This window comes from Gavialis gangeticus, unplaced genomic scaffold (assembly GCF_001723915.1).
Source record: "Gavialis gangeticus isolate Ggan-Ray unplaced genomic scaffold, GavGan_comp1, whole genome shotgun sequence".
In the NCBI taxonomy this organism is placed as follows: domain Eukaryota; kingdom Metazoa; phylum Chordata; order Crocodylia; family Gavialidae; genus Gavialis; species Gavialis gangeticus.
In genome coordinates this window covers 8,491,596-8,510,999 of record NW_017729012.1, presented here as the reverse complement: position 1 = coordinate 8,510,999, position 19,404 = coordinate 8,491,596, and the positions used below count along the sequence as shown (strand labels likewise).

The 19,404-nt window shown below is 57.6% G+C and overlaps 2 protein-coding genes and 2 long non-coding RNA genes across 4 annotated transcripts in view; 1 reads left to right on the top strand and 3 right to left on the bottom strand.

Annotated features, from left to right (window-relative positions):
• The window catches only part of DOC2B (double C2 domain beta), a 66,403-nt gene extending 50,529 nt beyond the window's left edge, over nucleotides 1-15,874 (top strand). The window contains exons 5-9 of the mRNA XM_019511153.1: nucleotides 6,295-6,421; nucleotides 6,729-6,886; nucleotides 10,622-10,703; nucleotides 11,579-11,675; nucleotides 13,379-15,874. Coding sequence (XP_019366698.1) covers nucleotides 6,295-6,421; nucleotides 6,729-6,886; nucleotides 10,622-10,703; nucleotides 11,579-11,675; nucleotides 13,379-13,515 — 601 coding nt within the window. The 3' untranslated portion in view covers nucleotides 13,516-15,874. The remainder of the gene's footprint in view (nucleotides 1-6,294; nucleotides 6,422-6,728; nucleotides 6,887-10,621; nucleotides 10,704-11,578; nucleotides 11,676-13,378) is intronic.
• Nucleotides 7-926, bottom strand: LOC109293308 (kelch domain-containing protein 8A-like). The gene is made up of 2 exons (XM_019511159.1): nucleotides 392-926; nucleotides 7-301 (listed from the first exon to the last, which is right to left on the bottom strand). Exons 1-2 carry the CDS (start codon nucleotides 417-419, stop codon nucleotides 12-14), a joined length of 318 nt encoding a protein of 105 aa, XP_019366704.1. The 5' UTR covers nucleotides 420-926; the 3' UTR covers nucleotides 7-11.
• On the bottom strand, nucleotides 11,763-17,508 carry LOC109293312. The gene is made up of 3 exons (XR_002096297.1): nucleotides 17,461-17,508; nucleotides 12,321-13,437; nucleotides 11,763-11,777 (listed from the first exon to the last, which is right to left on the bottom strand). It is a non-coding gene; the product is annotated as an uncharacterized LOC109293312 (long non-coding RNA).
• Nucleotides 17,509-17,537: 29 nt separating this feature from the next.
• The window catches only part of LOC109293310, a 13,989-nt gene continuing 12,122 nt past the window's right edge, over nucleotides 17,538-19,404 (bottom strand). Inside the window, exon 4 of the long non-coding RNA XR_002096295.1 lies at nucleotides 17,538-17,641. This is a non-coding gene — a long non-coding RNA (uncharacterized LOC109293310). The remainder of the gene's footprint in view (nucleotides 17,642-19,404) is intronic.

Genomic DNA, 19,404 nt, shown 5'->3' with positions numbered 1-19,404 from the left:
AACCCCTCCGATCACCATGATCCGCTTGCCCAGGGTGGCCTGGGCCGTAGGCATGGGAGGGAGGGAGTCCCACTGGTCGGCTTCGGGGAGTACACCTCAAAGTAGTGCATGGGGATGCCGTTGTCATCGCAGCCCCCGATGGCAAAGACCTGCCCTCCCACTTCCACCGAGGAGCAGTAGACCCTGCGCTTGGACAGAGGCGCCAGGGCTTTCCACTGGAAGTCTTTGATCCTGGCCACTTCCATCGTGGGCCGTCGGGGCGAGGGCAGGCGTGTGCTGTGCCTGCCAGGGGGTGGCTGCACTGCAAAACACAAGGAGAGAAAAGCATCACACGTAGGCAAATGCAACAGAGACGAAGCCCCCTCGCCCACCCTGCCAGCGACACAGGCACCTGGGAACACCACGATCAATGCCCCCATGCCCACGCCGTCTGCGTGGGTCCTCGGATCTAGCTACCGCACACGGAAGCAGGGCTGGCACCTTTCCGCCCATCTCCATTAATCCTGCAGTTCCCCATCCACCAGAGCTTACACAGAGATGGGGCCTCAAAAAGGAAAAGCAAATAAGGTTGGATTCAGTTCATTAACCCCGTTTCCTGCACGCCCCCGCCTCGAGTGACATTCAAAGAGATGCTGCGGTGTCGGCGCTCTGCCTGGCTCAGGGGTTTCCTGGCTTAGAAGGAACTTTTCTTTGTGTGATTCTTCTCCGACACGATGGCTCTCCTTTGTCATTCCTGCCCGGCGTCTACCTTGTCGGGCACCCGCAGAGAAGCCCGCCTGAGAACCTGTGCTAGGGGCTTCCAGCGTGCAACCCCTCCAGCCCCACAGCCACGGCCCTCCGGCTGTGCCACACACGGTCTTACAGCTGGACTGGAAGGGACCCAAGGAGCAGCCCATTAGGAGAGAGCGAGAGTTGCAAGCTCCCATTGCAGAGGATTATTGCTCCCTCTCCCCGAGGGGCTGCAACCATGCAGACAAGATGAGGAAATGAAGGGAGACAGAGGCACGGGGGGATGCAGCGAGGCAGCTGCCCACCCGCGCACCCAGGCTGCATGGCGAGCTCAACCTTCATGACGTACCAGGAGCTGCTTTGCAGTTGGGCTGAAAGTCCTGTCGGGTTTGGACGCCCTCCGCAGAGCCAGGCAGCCACGCAGCGCGGGTTGTGGGCATGCACTTGGCTGTGGCACACAGCCGTTCTCTCCAGGCATCCCAAGGTGGGCCTGCAGTTTGGGCTTGCGGATGAGCGGATACTTGTTACTCACAAAGGAAGCACGCGCAGATGTTTACTGGCCCGTACAAGAAACCCTTTGCCCACCCCCCACCCCCACTGCCCTCCCTCCATTTGACATTTTGGTACCCAGTATTGAGTGTTGGTAGTGGTGTCGTGGTGACCATCTCCCAGTGTCTTCACCAAGGAGGCAAAGGAGAGGGGGAGTAGGGGGCCTGGGGTCACACAGGATGGGGGACAGAGTGAAAGCAGGTGTCCAGACCCCAGCTCTGCTCTGTCTGACCTGGAGCCCCCTTCCACTCACCCGCGGGAATCTTCCTGCCCCGGAGATGCTCCAAGCCGGCTCCTCCGTGCTGCCAGGGCCTAGACGGGTGGAGGGCCCCCGAATTGCACACCAGCTGCCCGCCTCTCCCGCCTCTGGGGAGCCGGTTGCTGCGTCCCTCAGCCGCGGGAGCGTGCTGAGTCAGAGGTGGCGATCTGCCCACAGACACAGCGACTCAGCAGGAGTCAGAAATAGATCCCAGGAGTCCTGGATGAGTGGGATGGAAAGTAAAGTTTTAATGAGCAACGGCTGTTCACTCGCTGCTTCGCTCTCACGCGTCAGAGGAGCTGAAGGAAGGAGCTAGTCGCTTTTGAAAGCCATCAAGCTGGAAGGGGGGGACAATCTTCTCCATAGAGGACTCAGAGCACAGTGGAAAGTACCCAGCAGACGTGGCGCCTACTGCGTGCCAGGGACCAGGTTTCCCTAACCACGACATAAACCCCCCTGCCCTGAGGCTGTGCGGTGCAGCTCAGACACAGGCGACTGCATTTCCTCCGGTACCGGATCAGGCGTCACAGCCGCCCGGCACTCGTCACACAGAGCTGCCAGGCCGACAGCCTCAGCCCGGGGGTTACAAATACCGGGCGGGTGGAGAACGCCGCGCTCAGCCACAGCTAATGCAGAGGGCAAGTCCGACAGATCCCAGGTGCTTGTTGTGAAGGGTCCTGCTCCCGCTGGCCAAGCCACGCTCCTGGGACCTGAGCTTGCCTCTCTGCCTGTGCTGGAGGCACATGTCTGCTGGGTCCCTGCCCACGGAGAGGCCCAGAGGAGAGCAGGCAGGCCCTGTTCTGTCACAGCCATGCCCAGCTCTGTAGCGGCCCTGCGCTCTTATTAGCCCGATTCCTTCAGAGGTGCTAACGACAGCCTCCTTGGAGGGCAGTTTCTGCCGTACACATCCAAAACCTTCCCTTTCTCAGGGAAGCCCCTCAGGGCTCGGGAGAATGGGTGGTTTCCCTGTCTTTTCTCGCACAGGTTATGTGAGGTTTGTGCCTTTCACCCAGGGCTTGTCTACATTACAGGGCTGCTGTCAGTGCAGGTGGTGTTCAGCTACCTCCTCTGATGGCAGAAGCTAAGCTGGCAAAAGGCCTCTTCCATCAGCACAGCTATGTCTGGAGCAGGGGAAGAGAAATGCCAGCCAGGCCCTGGGATCTGCACGCTGCCGTGCCGGCTGGACTGTGTAGTGTCGTGCGGGCTAATCCCCCAGCAGTCTGCAGCACTGACGCTGCCCAGCGCTGCTGTCCGTCCCTTGCAGAGGCACGCCGGGTGCCTGGCATCGGCTGCCTTCACTCCACACGGCTAACGTTTCTCTGGCCATGCCAGCACCTGTCTGCCAGGCGCAGATTGAAGAGTTGACCCTGGTGGCAAATGCAATCTCACCTCTGCTGCTGTAGAGAGGACGAGCAAAAGGTAGGACTGGTTGCCTGCCCTGAGCTCAGCCAGCAGAGAAACCAAATACGTGGGTCCAGCTTTTCCCTTTCGTGGTGATGTGGAATTCAGCACCTGGGATGTGGATTTTCAGGCTCCGGGAGTTTCTCTTCTCTGCCGGGGTTGGTCTTGCTCTCCCTCTGCCAGCGCCTGCGCTCCTCGGCCCTCACCGGGGGAAGAGCCACCGTGTTGTACCAAAGCAACTCTGGTGGGGGCTGGGGCAGGCTGAGCCCAGGAGGGTGGGGGATGAGGTGCAGGCCAGAATGACCTGTGTGCTGCTACTGTGACATCCGAGACACCACGGTGCTCTGGGTGCCCTTCCAAACTACTGCCAGGACCACGGCCTGGCTATGAGGCTTTCGGACAGCTGGTGTGCACCCGAGGCCCTGTCGTGGTTCCCCTCTCCGTTGCCTTGGCTTTGGGCTGTCAGTGCAGTTCGGATGGATGGGCTGGGCCGGCCAGTGCCCGCTCTGCTCCAGGAGGCAAGCAAGGCCTGTGTAAGGCATTTGGGTCATTTTCTCTCGGTCCCAGGGACCAAGGGGGCAGCCTGGGCTGGGCCCTGCCTCTCCGCAGGGTGCAGTGCAGGAGCAAGTCTTCCAGGTGCCAGGAGATGGGTGCAGTAGGGGAAAGTGGCCTGTGGGCAGAGCCTGGGCTCAGGGGTGTCCGTGCTGCATTCCTGCGCTTACGTGGTGGTGTATTGATCGGTACTGCAGCATCTGGGAGCACAGGGCACGGACCGAGACGGCTCGGTTGTTGTTTGAATGGAGGGTCTCAAATCATGGCTGGGGGTTGCAGCCTGTCTGACACAGCAGGCAAGGCCTAGTCTGGTGGGTATACCCCACACCTCCCTGGGGCTGGGGCTGGGGCTGGGGCTGGGGAGGTCCTCGAGGTGCTCAGAGCTGGCCCCAGGCAGGCCCGACACTGGACTCCATGGAGCCCTGCTTGGGTCCAGGCTGTGCTCTGTCGCCCATCTCTGGTGCAGCAGCACCTGGCTCCCGTCTGCCATATCTAGCAAGACGAGTGAGCTGTGAAGTGGTGACCCACTGGCCCTCAGTCAGCACTGCCCACAGTGGGAACGGGGCTTCACATTTGCCGAAGCCTGTTTCCTATGCCAGGTTGGCTGCGTGCACTGCACATACCTCCATCTGGCACGGCCGAGTCTGTCCCTGGCCAGCCGGGGAGCCAGGAGTGGCAGGAGGGAGAAACCTTCACCAGGACCAGGTGCTCTGAGTGGCAGCTCAGGCTACCGGTCCAGTGAGCACGCCCCCACATCCAGCAGCCAGACTTGGCAGTGCTAACGGCAGCGTGCTGAGGTGGAAGGGAAGGGGGCTCCTTGTTGATCTTCTGCTGTCTTTGGCAGCCGCGGCTGCAGGAATTGGGAAGAGCCGTGAGATCACAGTGCAGAAATACTTCTGAAGTGCCCCCGCCGCCTTGCCGGGGCTGCCCTCGAGGGAGGAGCACCCATGCGGTTCGAAGCCGCCGGGAGCTGCCTGCAGATGCCCTGTGCGTGGAGGACTGCAGATGCCTCTGCCTGCCAGGACCAGCACTGGGGCCAGCCAGCAGCCAGGGCAAAGGTGCAGGGGCTGCGGGGCTGGGTTCCCGCACCTGGTAGGGTTCCTCTCTCCCTCAGCGGCCCTGGGGACACCCCTGCTCACACAGGTGCAGCCTGGGGCAGGGAGTCACAATAACCCACCTCAAGCATGTGGGCAGCACAGGCTGCACCAGGCAGGTTGCGCTGAGGGGGATGCCCCTTTTCCCCCTGGCAGGTAGGAGACTGCGAGGGATCCAGGCTCGTGTGTCCTATGTAGTCCCATTCATTTTCCAAGAACAGTGGGAGTCGCTCAGTCCCAAGTTCCCGGCCTGTCAGCCAGCCCTTAGCCCAGAAGCTCTCCAGGCCTCCTGCTCTATCACAGCAGGTAATGCAGGGTAGCACCATCCTGCAGCTGCACACTCCTGGCTCGCTCATGGTAACGCCTGGGAGCTGGAAGCGAGCAAACAGTCCCCCAGCAAGGTTTAGATGGGCCACAGAAGCAGGTGGGGGCAAAGCCACAGGACTCAAGAGCCCACTAAAACAGGGGCAGCCTGGGAGGGTCTGTCTCCAGGGCTGCCCCTTTGCTCCATGTACTGCTGCCTCCCCGGAGCGCGTGGGGCTTGCTGTGGGGATTTCGGGTGCATGGGTATCTCCAATGAGGATGTCCTGCCATTGCAAACCACACATAGCTGTGTCCTGCATGGCCCCGCAGGTGAAATCGGAACAAGCTAATGTGTGTCACAGTGAAGGCAGCGCGCAGCCCATGCCTGCTCTGATGAGCCGTTACTGCTCTGCACCTGCCCAGAAACAAAACCGGAGCCAATGAACCTGGCCAGGCTGGGCGGGCGAGGCACCTGGCTGGTCGCGGCTGTGGGTCTGCAAGCCGGCTGGGGGCCCTTGGCAGGGAGGACTTTCGCTTGCATTCGCGTTCCCTGCTTGCTGGGGATGCTGAGGCCCTGGGGGAGCCGGCTGCCCATCCTTGCTTGCTCAGATGCAATGTGACAGACACCAGAGCAGGCCTGGTCCCGCACCACTCTGCTCACGGACCTGCCTCCGCCGGCAGAGGTCGATCCAGGCCGGTGGGCTCACTCCCTTGCTGCTGAGGCAGGCGCTGTCCCTCGCAGGGAAGTGAGACCATGGGCGTGCAGCCACCGTGCTCTGCCAGGGGACAGGCATGGGTGCCCTGGAAGCCCCAGGGCCGGAGCGACGTCTGTAACGGTACTTCCGCTGCCTGCCTCACTTCCTTGCTTCCAGCGGCATCTGGGTTCTCATTAGCTGTGTAAAAGCAGGGCTGGAGCAGAAGAGCGTGCAGGCCCTCAAGTCAGCCTGCTTCCCAGGCCAAGAGCAGCTTTGTGCCCTCTTCTACTGGCGCCAGGGTCAGGCTTTGTGATGAGAGGGGAGAGCTGCCCTCTGGCACGCTGCACACTGGTTAATGTGATGCCCCCACGCTCCAGCCTGGCCCCATCCAGACCCATCGGGCTCCACGGGGATCAGTTCAGTCGTGGTCAAGCCCTGTGGGCTTGTGTGCCCACAAGGCTTTGGAGTAGGTGCAGAGGCGGCACAGCCAGGGTCTGCCCCTGCCTCCTCGGCTGAGGGCCCCTGTGAGGCACTAACGAGGTCCCGGTGTTGGCAGTGGTCAGCTGGGCCTGGGGAGGGGGTGCTCATTGCTCTGCTCCTGCCCCGGCCGGAGCCAGTCCAAGGGAGCAGGGTTTTGGTCTGGCGCCGTCCCCACCCCACAGCCAGGATAGGTGGCGCTGGCCAGGATTGACTCGGTCCCGCTGCATTTCAGGATCTCTGTCTGCGACGAAGACAAGTTCCGCCACAACGAGTTCATTGGGGAGACGCGGATCCCGCTCAAGAAGTTGAAGCCCAACCAGACCAAGAACTTCAACATCTGCCTGGAGAAGCAGCTGCCGGTGAGCGGGGCAGGGAGCCAGGGGCTGGCCCCACGTGTCATGTGGGTGGTAGTGGTGGGGGACCCCCATTCCTTTCCTGCAGAGCAGCCTCTATCAGCCCAGCCCTGGGGGCACGGGGCAGCTGCTCTGCTGGCTTTGTCACTGGGACTACTCGCCTGGGGTGCCAGGACTGGCCCGTGACTCTAAGCTGACACTTGACGTGTTACCCGGGCTCCACCAAGTCAGCAGCGGAGGCAGGAGCGAAACCCAGGAGTCCTGCCCTGGGCCCGTACTGAGCAGCACCCATTTCCTCTCCCCGTCCCCCCAGATAGATAAAACAGAGGACAAGTCCCTGGAGGAGCGGGGCCGCATCCTCATCTCCCTCAAGTACAGCTCCCAGAAGCAGGGCCTCCTGGTGGGCATTGTCCGCTGCGCCCACCTGGCCGCCATGGACGCCAACGGCTACTCCGACCCCTACGTGAAAACGTGAGTGACACGGCTCAGGGAGCAGGCGGCTGCCGGGCTGGGGCCAGGACCGGGGCTTGCAGCAGGCTGACGCTTTGGGAGCTCCTGCCTGCCGGTCCTCAGGCATGTGGGTTTGGGCCCTGGAGCTGCTGGGAGCTTCTGTGCTCTGAGCAGCTGGCGTGAGGGGGCAGCTCTGCAGGGCACGATCGAGGACCTTGCTGCTGCTGGATGCCATGATGGGCTGGGGCAGGCATGGGGGGCCTGAGGTGGCAGGCCTGTGGGGTTGCAGCCTGTACACATGGGAGGAGAGGGGTTTCCATCACTCTGCTCCACTCTGACAGGGACAGGGGAGCTGGATGGGATAATTGAGGTGTTTGATCCTGGTTAATTCAGCCTGGTGCTTTGCATAATGGGAGCTCATCTCCTTGCGCGAGGGAAGGGCAAAGGCGCCGACTGCAGAACAGCTCGGGTCAGATTTCTCAGCGGCAGACAGGGCAGGCGTTGGCAGCCCAGGCCACTGTGCGAGTCAGCAAGTGTCATGCAGCCACGCAGCGGGTGCCCCATCAACAGCCGTGCCCACCTTCAGGGACATAAAGGGGGCACTGGTGCATTGCAGGTCTAGGGCCGGAGCCACCCGGCCTTTGCAAGGGGCCAGCTCAGAGCCTTTAGCTTCTCCCTGAACTGTGGGTGCCAGGTGCTGTCCCTCGAAGAAGGGCTGTGGCAGGTCTCGGGGGTGCCAGGAGCTTCTGCCCATATCCCTCCCAGATGCGGTGCAAGTTCCCCCTCCTTGGCTTGGAGTCATTTTGCTACGGGTGGGAATGGGGGTCTTCAGTTCCCACAACCTGGTGCTGAGCTGGGTTGGGGAGACGCCAGCAGTGGCTGTGCAGATGCTTGTAGCTTAGTACATATGCACGGTCCGCGAGAAGGCAATTAGAGACTAAGAATAACCAAGGAAACGCGGATCCCCTCGCAATCCCTCTCCCGAGAGCTGCCTGGGAGCTCCGTCTGGCTCGGCAGCTGCTGCGCGGCGCGTCCTGGGCTTGGCTGGTATCTTCCCCAGCCGCCCGTTACCTCAGACAGGCATCGTACCAGCTGGCGAGAGCTGTGATGCTTGGTGCTGCGGCTCCAGCTGGTACTGGGCTCACTACTGTGCCTGCGGCCTGCCAGGCGCCATCTCAAAGCACCGCGTGTCTGAGATGTTTTCGCAGGCCTCTGGGAGGTGGCCTGGGCACTCTGCGCCAGCGTGCAGCTGCTGGGCTGGGGAAGCGCACTGACCTCTGCCTGGGCAGCCCAGGGCCCGTGGCAGGGTGTGGCGGGCAAGGGGGCCCTTCCAGGAGGGGAAGGCAGCATCTGGCTGAGGCAGCAGTGCAAGGGAAGATGTTCTGGTTACCCCAAGGGTCTGGAGAAGAAGGAGCCAGGGCAGATGGGCGGGAGGGAACAATGCGCTGCCATCCCTGCTCTTGGGCTGAGTCTGGTGCAACTTCACCAACACCAGTGGAGTGGCTCCTGCTTTACACCCCTCAGGCCCACGTGTAGGGGCAGCAGAGTGGAGGTGCTTGCCCCACCAGTGCTGGGGACTTGGGCCCACTCTGTGGGTGAAATCGGGACAGCTTGGCACAGGCACATTTGGGGAGAAGGTGCTGCTGTTGTTGCTCTGCTCTCAGCCCCGAGCCAGAGCCTCCCTCACAGCTGTTCCCTGCAGCTGCTGTGACAAAGGCAGTTCATTGAGACGAGGCTTGGGGAAGGGGTAATTAGGCCTGGAGCCCTTGGAGAAGCAAAAGGAACCTTGGCTGCGTTGCAGCTGACAACACTAAGACTTGCCAGGTCTGGGCCCCAGCTGGGGGTCCAGGAGCAGGGGTGCTTCCAGCACGGGGAGCTGTACAGGAAAAGCCGCAGCCTCGGATTTGCACTCTCCCTTAATCTGAAGGAACTGCCCCAGTTAGAGAGCACCTCGCCCACCCCACGCATCCCAGCGGGGAAGCCATGGGGCCAGCTTGCCTTGCTCTCCTTTGTGGCAGCCCCGTCCCTCCTGCCCGGGGCTGTCCTGACTCTGCAATTGCCCTGCTGCACAGCCGTCGGGCTGAGGTTGGGTCTCCTGCTCCCCGGGGGGGGCAGGGGGACAAGGCATTGTCTAAAGGATGCTTCCCCTCCCCCCAAGCTGCTGGATGCTCCCCTGTTGCTGGGTCCCATTAATCCTCCATCCTCCTTTGACCTTGGCTCCTGCCTGCCATGGCTGCAGGGCTGATGCCCTGCCTGGGCCCAGCCTTGGACCCTTCCTACAGGGACCCTGCCCAGGATTGCAGTGCTGTCCTGGTGCCATGCACTCCACGCTGCTGCCCCCAGGGCTGGGAGCTGGGGTCCATGCAGCCCTGCCTGCAGACCCAGCCCTGCCAGTCTGTCAGCCCTTCTAGTACATCAGGAGCAGGGCAGCCTCTGTGCCTGGCCTGGGTGTAATGGAGAGTTGAATCTGCTCTGCTCTGAGTGCACCCTTCCCTCCCCTCCCCTCTCTGCCTCCACCCAGTTAGTGCCCAGCTGCTCCACCGCCCTGCCAGGGCTGCTCACATTGTGCCTGTCCCTTACCAGCTGTACACAGGCTGCAGGGCACGGGGCTTGGCAGCCGCTGATAACCTGGCTGCCCCCGTGCCTGGTGCAGTGTTCAGGTGCTGAACTCCTGCCAAGGGATGAACGTGTCAGGTGCAGGAGAGAGCACGCTGCCCTGCACATAGGGGTGCAGCAGAGGGCCCTTCCCGTACCTGCCCAGGAGCCATAGCAGCATGAGCCTGGCCTTAAACTCAGCCCAGCAGGCAGGCCTTTAGGCGCGCCAGACAGACAGGTGTGCTTGTGCAGGGTCTTCACTTCATTGCAGTTCACGAAGGGGACTGTCCATGGTGTCTCCCTTGCTCACGGGTGCTGCAGGCTGACTCCAGAGGCATGAGCTCTTTGTGCTACACGGTTGTCCTGGCACCTGCCTGTTGTGCGGGACTCGGGGTGTGACTGCAGAGCAGGGGCAGACACGGGCACTCTATTCAGACCACGTCTGGGCAGTGCTGGGAGAGGAGGGCCTGGGCACAAATGGCAGCGTCTGTTGAAAAGTGCCATGTGCTGAGCTGCAGCAGGCGCTCCCCGGGGATGGAGCCTGAATTCCCACCTTGGGGCACTCTCACAGTGGGGGAATCAGCTCCATGCCGGCCTCTACATTTGCTCCCGCTCACCCCTCCAGCAGTGTGTGAGTGCCTCAGTGGGTAAAATGCTGCAAGCAGAACGGTGTTGGGCTTTGGAAACAGGTGTTCATGCAGGACAGTGGGATGGGTGCTACCGCGCTGCATGGCTGCTGCTTGAGTGCCCGGGCTCTGGCGGGGCACTCCTCCGTTGGCGAGGCTCCTCCATTGTGGGGCAGGCTGGCAGTGCGGCCTAAGTGTCCAGTCGCTGAGTGATCCTGGCAGACAACTGGGTGTGCAGGAAGCATTTTGGGAGGACAGAGCTTGCTGGAGTCTGGCAGCTCAGCCAAGGTGAGATGGCATCTACATGATAACTTTCACTGGGAGGTCTCAAAGCAGGACACAGGTAAGAGCCACCACGTTTTGCAGAGGCGGAGGCCACGCTGCCCGGCAGTGCAGCCACCTGCCCTCCAAGTTGGTGGCAGCGCTGGACACGCAGCTCCAGCGAGTCTGGGGAATGCTGACGTGAACCAGAGGTAAAAGGCACCTGCCCGGCAGAGCTGACTCTGTTGTGACCAGCGCTCTGCTGTGATTACAGCTACTTGAAGCCGGATGAGGACAAGAAGTCAAAGCACAAAACAGCCGTGAAAAAGAAAACCCTGAACCCCGAATTCAATGAGGTACGTTCGCTCCCTTCACGGTGGTGGCTGAGATGCTGGGGTCCCTGACGAGGCTCCAAAAAGCCTCGTTCATCAAGATGACGAGCCCATAAATCACGTCAGTGTTCTGCACCAGGGGGCCTCCAGTCCCAGCCGGCCTCTGCGTGCGTGCCAGTCAGCAATGGATAAGTGCCCGTTATCTAACACGGCTGCCCGGGACCCCGTCGCCCAGTCTGGTCAGTGCAACTTCTTCACTGCGAGGCTGAGGCTGGTTCTGCAGCTTTGCTCGTGCTCATGCTCGTGCTCGGGGGTTTGGGTAGAAGATTAGCTTCTGTCTGCCTTAAGGGCTTACATCGCTCCATCACCGATGCAGCTGAGTGCCCCGGGAATGGAGCCCTGGGGTCTCCCATGCTGCACATGCACCTCATGCTGGGGGCTCTCTGGGCAGCAGCCCCGCCTGGCCTGGTTGATGGCGGGGCATCACACTTGGGCAAAGCCTCTTCTCCAGAGTTGCCTGACGCAGAGCAAAGCCTGCCATGGGGCACCGAGCCCCTCACACAGGCTGTGGGGGCAAGACGAATGTTTCCCAGGATCAGCAAAGAAGCCCGCTCCGGAGCATCTAGGGCACGTCCCATGAGCAGGGACAGGTAGCTGGGTGGCTCCCATGGGCTGCTCTAGCACCTGAGGCCATTTACGTCCACTCTTGGCACCTTCCGGTGACCTGGAGGGCTTGCCCCAGCACCTGGCTGCCCCTGCCAGCTGCTGGCTTGGTCCCTGGTCAGCACTGCCTTGACACCTCCCTCGCTGGTCAGACGTGATGCACACTGCCAAGTTGTGTTCTGCCAGCGTTGCTGGGGAGGGTGCTGCCTCCTCACCTCTGTCTCTTCTCCCAACAGGAGTTTTGCTATGAGATAAAGCACGGGGACCTGGCAAAAAAGACCTTAGAAGTCACAGTGTGGGATTACGATATTGGAAAATCAAATGACTTCATTGGTAAGCAGGACCCTGCCGAGGCTGGTCACTGCAGCTCTCTGGGCCCCTGCATTGTCATGACTGGCTTTTCTCCAGCTGCCATCCTGCTCTTCTCTCCTTCTGCTCCCGTGTCCTTCCTTCGGCCTCTCCCCTTTCCCTCTCCTTTCCAGGTGCCGCCTGCCTGGCGCTGCTGCCCTGCTCTTGCTCTGTCCCTTGGTCTGCTCCCGGTCCTTGTCTCTTCCCTCCCGCGCTCCCCTGCAGCCTCATTTCTGCTCCTTTTCTTCCTGTGCTTTTCTGACCTCTGTCTCTCCTCTCCCCTCCCCTCCAGCCCCCCACTTTCCTGACAACTTTTCTCCTGGATTTCTCAGACCCTTGCCTGTGGCGCCCTCCCCTCTCCAGCGCTGTTCTTGTGCTTCTCCAGTCCTGTCCCTGTCTCCACCTTCCTGCGCTCTCCTCCAGCTCTGCCGTCCTCTTGCCTCTTCCCCTCACATTTCTCTTCTGCTTTGCTCCTTTCTTCTTTGGCTCCTCTGCTTCTCCCTTTTCCCCTTAGCGTTTTCTCGTTTTCCTCTCCTTGCCACACTTTTCTCTGCCTTTCTGCTCCTTCCTTCGTGCTGCTGCTGCTGTTCCTGTCACTTGCTATGCTTCCTGCTCTCCATCTTCTCCCACTTGCTCTCCTCCTCCATCTCAACCCGACCTTCAGCTTCAAAACCAGCTGTGCAGCAAACAGGAGCACAGGTAAAGGGACTTGTATCTCTGTTCTACCCCTTCATTAAAGCCAGAGGAGCATGAAAGTGGGGGTCTGGTTTGTCTTTGGTTTGAGGCCCATGCAGCTGGTGTCCTCTTGCTCGTGCACTTAGTGATCTGTTGCCAGGGCGAGTTTGTTACCTCCCAGCACCCTCTGGGTGGACGGTCGTTTCCAGCCCTGCTCTGTGTCCACCTCTGCTCCTCAGTGTGTAGAATTGGCCCTGCGATGTACCTGACCTTCCTTTTCTCAGCCTCCTCCCCTTCCCCCCGCCCCCCAAAGGGACCTGCAAAAACCAAGAGGGTTTCTAGCTGAACAAACAAGCCACCTGTCACTGGATGCTGCTGAGGAAATCCAGTGTGCAAGCGTGCAGAAGAGGAAACAAAAGGAGTACAGGAGGGATGGACGATGGAGCCAGTCACTGGCGGGGGAACGGGGGTGCAGCCCTTGTGTGTTCGGCATCAGGAGCTGGAGATGCAGGTTCTCCCCACCCCCAGGGGCTTTGACCTGGCATCTCACCGACCTCCCCACACAGTGCTGCAGCCACCAGGCTCCAGGAGCCCCCTCCGGTGCCTTCTGGAGCCGAGCCCCTGCCCCCTGCACAGCACAGAAATTTCTACCCTAGAGCAGCCAAGGTCCAGGCTAGACACTGCTCCTGACTAGGCCAGCAGCCATCTCCATGCTCTCCCTCTCTGGGCTGCCCACAGGTCAGCCTTAGGAGCTGGGTGTCCTGCAGAGCTGTTTGTCTCCCCTGATGCATGTGGGATAGAGCAGCAGAGCCCCCCCTCACACTGACCCCTCCGAGCCGGCTGTTTCCAAATGCATCCTGGTAGCTGGAGCAGGTTTGCAGCGTCCGGCTGCATGGCGCTGGCTGGAGGCAGCTGGTAGCACAGCAGTGTTAGACTTGTCTGCCTCTCTGTGCTGGCACCACTTGGCTTACTTCACCAGCTGAGCTGACTGTCGCGTGTCCCTTTCTGTTAAGGTGGAGTTGTGTTAGGAATTAACGCCAAAGGCGAGAGGCTGAAGCACTGGTTCGACTGCCTGAAAAACAAGGACAAGAAAATAGAGCGCTGGCACACGCTAATGAACGAGCTGCCAGGGGCCGTCCTGAGCGACTGACCCCGAGCACAGGCCAGAGACCTCGCAGAGAATAGCAGAGCTCTCGCAACCTGAACCAGGAACAATTCATGCCTTCGGACTTAGAGTTTACTTACTCTGCTAAAAGGGATGGCGATACCGAGCCAGCAAGGAGCAGCTTGGCAAATCCCATCAATGGCCAGACTGCAGGGAAAGACCAGTGAACGAGACAACATTGATTTTCTCTGTTCAGTGGGTTCTGTCCCTAGGGTTTTCTTCAGGATGCCTCTAAGCACCTACGCTCTCCAACATACACACTACACACACACGCGGTGTGAGACGACACAGCCTGCATGCACTAGAATCCTGACTTGTTTCTAACTATTTGATATACTGGATTATCTTCTTGCTGCCTTGCAATTCAGTGGCAAAATGAATGCATCACTTTGTGTATGTAGCTAATATGAGCAAAAGGCATTATTTATTAAACATGGAACTATTTTACTAAGGCGATTTGTGCCACGTTTCTGGTTGTTTGTCACTTTCTGTGGTTTGGGCCTAACGAGTCTTTATGCATTTAAACCTCTCCTTCCGGGGTGCTCGCGTCCTCTGCGCTCAAGAGGCCTCTCTGCTTTTCTCTTGGAAATGGGACGCTTGTCCTGGCTGACAACCTGCACCCAGCACGCCAGCAGGCTGAAAGGGCTGTGCAGTGAGGCTGGGCAGTGTCCACTTGGGAACGGCAGAGGCCCTTGCAGCCTCCTCAGAAATAATACACAGTTTTGCATTTACTACTTTTGATCCTTTTAAATTTCCACACATGACAGCCCGGTCTGTTCTAGCATTGATGGCTGCTCCTCTGCAGACAGTTGAACTCCACATTGCGCTTCCACACAGCTGCTATGTCAGAGAAACCATGGCTCTTCCTTTCCTCCTGGGAGCTGAACAGCTGGGGTTGAACAAGACATTGCTTCTTTGGAGTGTCCTGTCCAATGTTAGTATTAGTTTGTGTATTCCTTTCGGCATGGAGACAGTGAAGAGAGGACAGAAGCCTCGCCACCGGCTAGGTGTGTGAGGGGGGTTAGGCTTGTGGGCTGAAGAGTCCCTGGGCCCAATCCTGTCTTTGTACATGCCTGAGACCAGGGAGAACTGCACAGTCCCAGAAGGCAGAAAATGCAGTTTGGTCGTTTCCTTTTATTCAGTCTTTACCAAGCCAAACAGCACACAGGGCACCCACCTGCTCCACTCTGCAGTGCTCTTCTTCGCCCCCATGCTGGCTTCAGTCAGCATCAAAAGAACAAGGCCTCGGATTCTGCACTGTAGAAATAAACGAGATCTTTGTAGGAGCCAGATCAAATCCCCACTGCAGCAAACACCACCCCTGTGCCCCGACCATCCATTTAGTTTCAGGATCTCCCATCACAGAGCTGGTCTGAGACTGCATCTAGCAGCGTTCTGAACCAAACTCCTCTGCTGGCCCCTGTGCTGTGCACTGACTCTGCTCTTCATTAACTCTAGCTGGTTCTGCTTCCTGACACTGGCACAGGTTTTCCAAGCAAGCACAAAGTCCTAGATGAGCTCAATGTGTCGCCCATTGTTAGAATCCTTGGAAATGTCCGTTGTTACATTCGCTCTTCCCTTTCCATTAGCTCCCAAACACGGCCTTGTGTGCTGAACATCCCAGTCTGCAGTTCAGCTGTTCTTTAGACTGACAGTTATTTTTTCCCATTATAATGAGGCTAAACCTTGTTTAATGAGGGGCAACCATTCAAAAGGTCATTGTAACAATAAATTATGTGTAGTTCGTTATACAGATATGCATGAACTGGACTGGCACGCCAACAGTGTGTCGCATTAGATTTTAAAATGTTGCTCTCTTCCCCCACCCTATAGTTCCAGCACTTTAAAATACAGCAGGGTATTTAGGGCCCAGTTTCCCCATCACACCCCTATAGATCCCATTTGAGGGCACAGACACTGTGCACTCAGCGCCTCTGATAAAAAAAGGCTCTATGAGTGGCTCAGAATAATTGGCAAACCTCCCTTTCCCACGAGGTTATTTTAAATGTGCCCTTTGTTTCAGCACCTATGTGCCATAATGCTGGTTTATGCCTACAACGGAGCAGGACCGAACGCGTGGAGTCTTTCTTTTTTTTGTATTGATGTCTTTTTTAACTGGACTGTATATATATGTATACACACGCTGCATGCACGGTGGTGGTTGTCATGCAAGGACTTGTTAAATGTTTGATACCAATGTTTTGCTACCATGTGAAGGCTGCAGAAATTGTCCTGAACCTGCATCCTACCGGACTTTTGTATTGCAGTATTACCTACCTGTGTACTTTTGTCAGATTTGTTAATATTTCTAAATAGAATCCAAAATAAAAAGGGAAAAAAAGGTCATGTGTAAAGGCTCAGCTCTCCAGTCTCACCCTCTCTGCACAGCGATTGCACAAACTCAGTTCACTACGCCACGTCCTGCCCGCTCCAATGTTTGGATGACCAAATGAACAGGGCACAGACTTTTGCCTCCTTTGAGGCTATCAGATTGATTGGTGTTTGCTTTCTGGTCACAGCAGCAGCAGCAGCCGACCTTTTTAACTAGAAAATGTTTCCTTTGCCAGTTGCAGAGCTGAGCCAAAACCTGCCTGCTTGTCTAGCGATGAATGATTCCCCGGGGGTCAGTGGGGCAACCCAGGTGAGAAGAGGGCAGGCTCTGGCTCTCAGCTTGTAACAGGACAAGGAGGGGATGTCCCAGGTGTATCACTAAGGAACATTATTCAGTTGCTTCCTTTGGGCTGTCTTCCAAGGCACACTGGCCCCCGGTAGAGCGCTAAAGTCGGGCTTCTTTGTTATGTTGCAATTAGCAGCTGGTGTAAGGAATGAGGTCACAGAGGCTTAAGAATCCATGTGGGAAATGAATGGTAGGAGCAGATAAATTAAGCAACCAAGAAGCTCCCACGGTGGCAGACAATAAAGGTGTGAAATTCAAGCCAAGAGGTAGCAGTCATTAGCAGAGAGCACTTAGAATTGGGAGTGAGGAATGTCTCCAGTTTAATCTCAGTTCTCGCTGTGTGGCCCTGGGCAGAACCATGCAACTCCTTGGCCTCCACCAGCCTCCCCAGCTGTAGAAAGGGGACATTGATCTACCTCACTAGGGTGCTGCAAACTCTGGAAATTCAAAGCACTGCACAGGCAGGGCTCTGGCTAACAGACGGGAAGAGCCCTGGGTGCTTAGAATTCCTGCAAGGCCTTAGTCATTTCCAGGGGTTTCTACAGCACCAGTACCAGGCGCACGGTGCGAGGCAGTGCTCTGCCGGTGGTGTTGCAGGGCGGCTTTATTTCTAACATGCTAAAAGGCAGACAAGGTTCTTTGGGTAAATGTGGTATCTTTCATTAGACCAACTAAATAGTTGGAAAAATTGTTTCTTTGCAAGCTTTTGGGCACAAACACCTGTCTTCAGGCATAGGGAGAGTTTGAGCATGTGCCCAACACCGCTGTAACATGCTAAAACACCCTTTCCAGTCCTTCTGGTGACTGAGTGCTGGACTTGCCAGGATACTCAGAGGAACCTTTCCTAATTCCCTGGTCAGCTCAAGGCTACACAATGACCAAGGACTCATTTCTGCACAGTTGTTTGGGGAGTGAGCGCTGAGATTAAAGCCACCTTTAATGGAATGGGAAGGTTGAATGTGGCTGCTCCAAGGGGTTGCGATCAGAACAAGCTGAGCAGCTCGACCCACCCCAGAAGTGACCATCCTGCTTTCAGAAGGTGCCACTTGGGGAGGGGAGTGCAAGCACACACTCTTCTTTTTTTAGCAACAGGAAGCAGTTGCTCTGCGTGTGAGACCTGCTGAATATCCCCTGGCGTTTTTTAAAGAGAGCCTCTCTCCTCAGCGAGTCCTTCCATGGTAATGAGCATAACCCAGCATGCATCTTCCCAGCTGCTTACAGAGGCCCAACAGTAAGCCGGCAGCGGCACTTACCTCTCAGCATGGGTGCTCAGCCGCCTTTCCTTGCAAGGGGGAGCGATCATGTTCTTGCAAAAAACAAAGCACTCTGGGTTGCAGAGCTGCGCGTACATGATGCCACACTGCCCTGGCGAGCTGCGTACCTGGAAATAACACTGCGTCAGGTGCATCTCGAGGGCGCTTAGAATACGATAAACTGCGATGAAAGAAGCCGGTGTCCATGTTCACACAACTGACCCAAATGCATTGCTGTTTCTAACAGATGGGCCTTTTCTTTTCCAGACTGCCACAGCTTAGTCTCAGCAAGGCTGCAGTCAGCTCAATAAAACCAATGGCTACTGGATTTTTGCAGCAAGCCTGTTGCTGTGTTTAAACAACTGACAGACTACATGGGCACTAATACTGCCCCAAACCTTCCCCAAGTGTCTGCCTTTCAGCTTTTAATCCAAAGCCCGCCTTGATCTAAGAGCAGCTTCAGATACTACTACAGTTCACCAGCGAGGACCTTGGAATAAATCTAGCTGTGCCTAGGATACATTTGATGGTGGGGTTTGTTTTTTTTAGTAATTTTCTTATGTGTGTGACCCCCGCTTATTCTGACCTGCGATCTCCACGGTCCTTCTGAGCACAGGGAAGATACTTAGCTCACGACTTGTATAGTAAAACTGGCTGATGCTGCAGGGGCTGGCTGGCTGGCTGGGGTTTTAATGGCAATCCTCTTTGTTTGTAGTGATACTCCGTTGTAATGTCAAAGGTTAATATTATTTTTGGAGTTAATTTAAGCAGCAGGGAAGAGCATGTATTGTATTCATGTACCAGGTTTGATTTTTGCCTTTTTAAAAAGAAATAATAAAAATTACAAGCAGCTTCTGCACTGAGTTTGGTGTGTACTTGTCAAGGGATCCCACAGGCTGCTTTGACACAAAACACCTGAACGGGCTCCTAACCTTCCCTCCACCCTGGCCCATGCCTCGCAGATGGCATCTAGATTGGTATTGCTCTCTGGTCTGAGGCTGGAGCAAACTCAGTCCTTTGTTGGCCTCTTTCACACCCACTCGCTCACGCTGCCTCCCTCTCAGGGACCTCTAGCATTCTACCTGTCTCTGGCCCATACGCCACTGCCCTTGCTCCTCTCGAGCGACCTTGGCCCTCTCAGGCCTTCAGGCTTTGCTACTCACACTCTGGCACTACACACGCAGCAACTTTGGGTCGCTTGAGCTCACCTACTCTACATGGCGTAACCTTGTGTCAAATGCTGGGCTGCTTCTGCCCCTAGCCCCTCACCAGGCAGCTAGCTTCACACTCTCACTCTTGGGGTTGGCCCATGTACTGCCCTTGGAGCCGCCCTTGGAGCCCTACTTTGCACCCCACTAGCACAGTCCTTCAGGTGCCCAAGTTGCACCCTACTCTGTGTGTGCCCTCACACTACTCACATAACTCTACCTCCTCTGGGGCTCCAAGGTCTCACACCCCGGTTGGGCTCAGGTGCTTCCCTCTAAGCATGCCTGGCCCCTACTACAACTCTCTACACTACCCACCACTTGGTGGGGCTTGGGGTTAGGGTGCCCCTACCTGCCTTACACCAGGGAGGTCACTGGCCTGGCATTTCTGGGGGCTCTTCAGCCCCACCAGGCCACCCTTCCCTGGCGGGGTGCAGTTTTCAGTCATGCCCAGGACCATGGGGCCTTCTCCATTCCCACAGCCCCAGCCTTACCTCCAAGATGTTCCAGGCAGGAGCAGTAGTAGTTACACCCTACTGAGGGACTAACATCAGTAGAGTGATGTTACTCCCTCAGCAGCTGCCAGCAAGCTGCTGCCTCAGCCTTAGAGCACTCAGAGCCAAACTACTGCTTAACATGCATGTTATGCCCAAGTCACCGTGCGCACACCTGGGCAGGGCACAAGTTACCAGCGGGACACCTCAAAACACAACAGTGACGAGGCCTTGGCTCAAGGCGC

Bases quoted from the DNA above. Each gene is read 5' to 3' on its own strand.
- LOC109293308 (XM_019511159.1), bottom strand. From the start codon at position 419: ATGGGGGCATTGATCGTGGTGTTCCCAG. The intron at 302-391 runs GTGCCTGTGTCG...TGTGTTTTGCAG, and splicing joins ATTGATCGTGGTGTTCCCAG to TGCAGCCACCCCCTGGCAGG.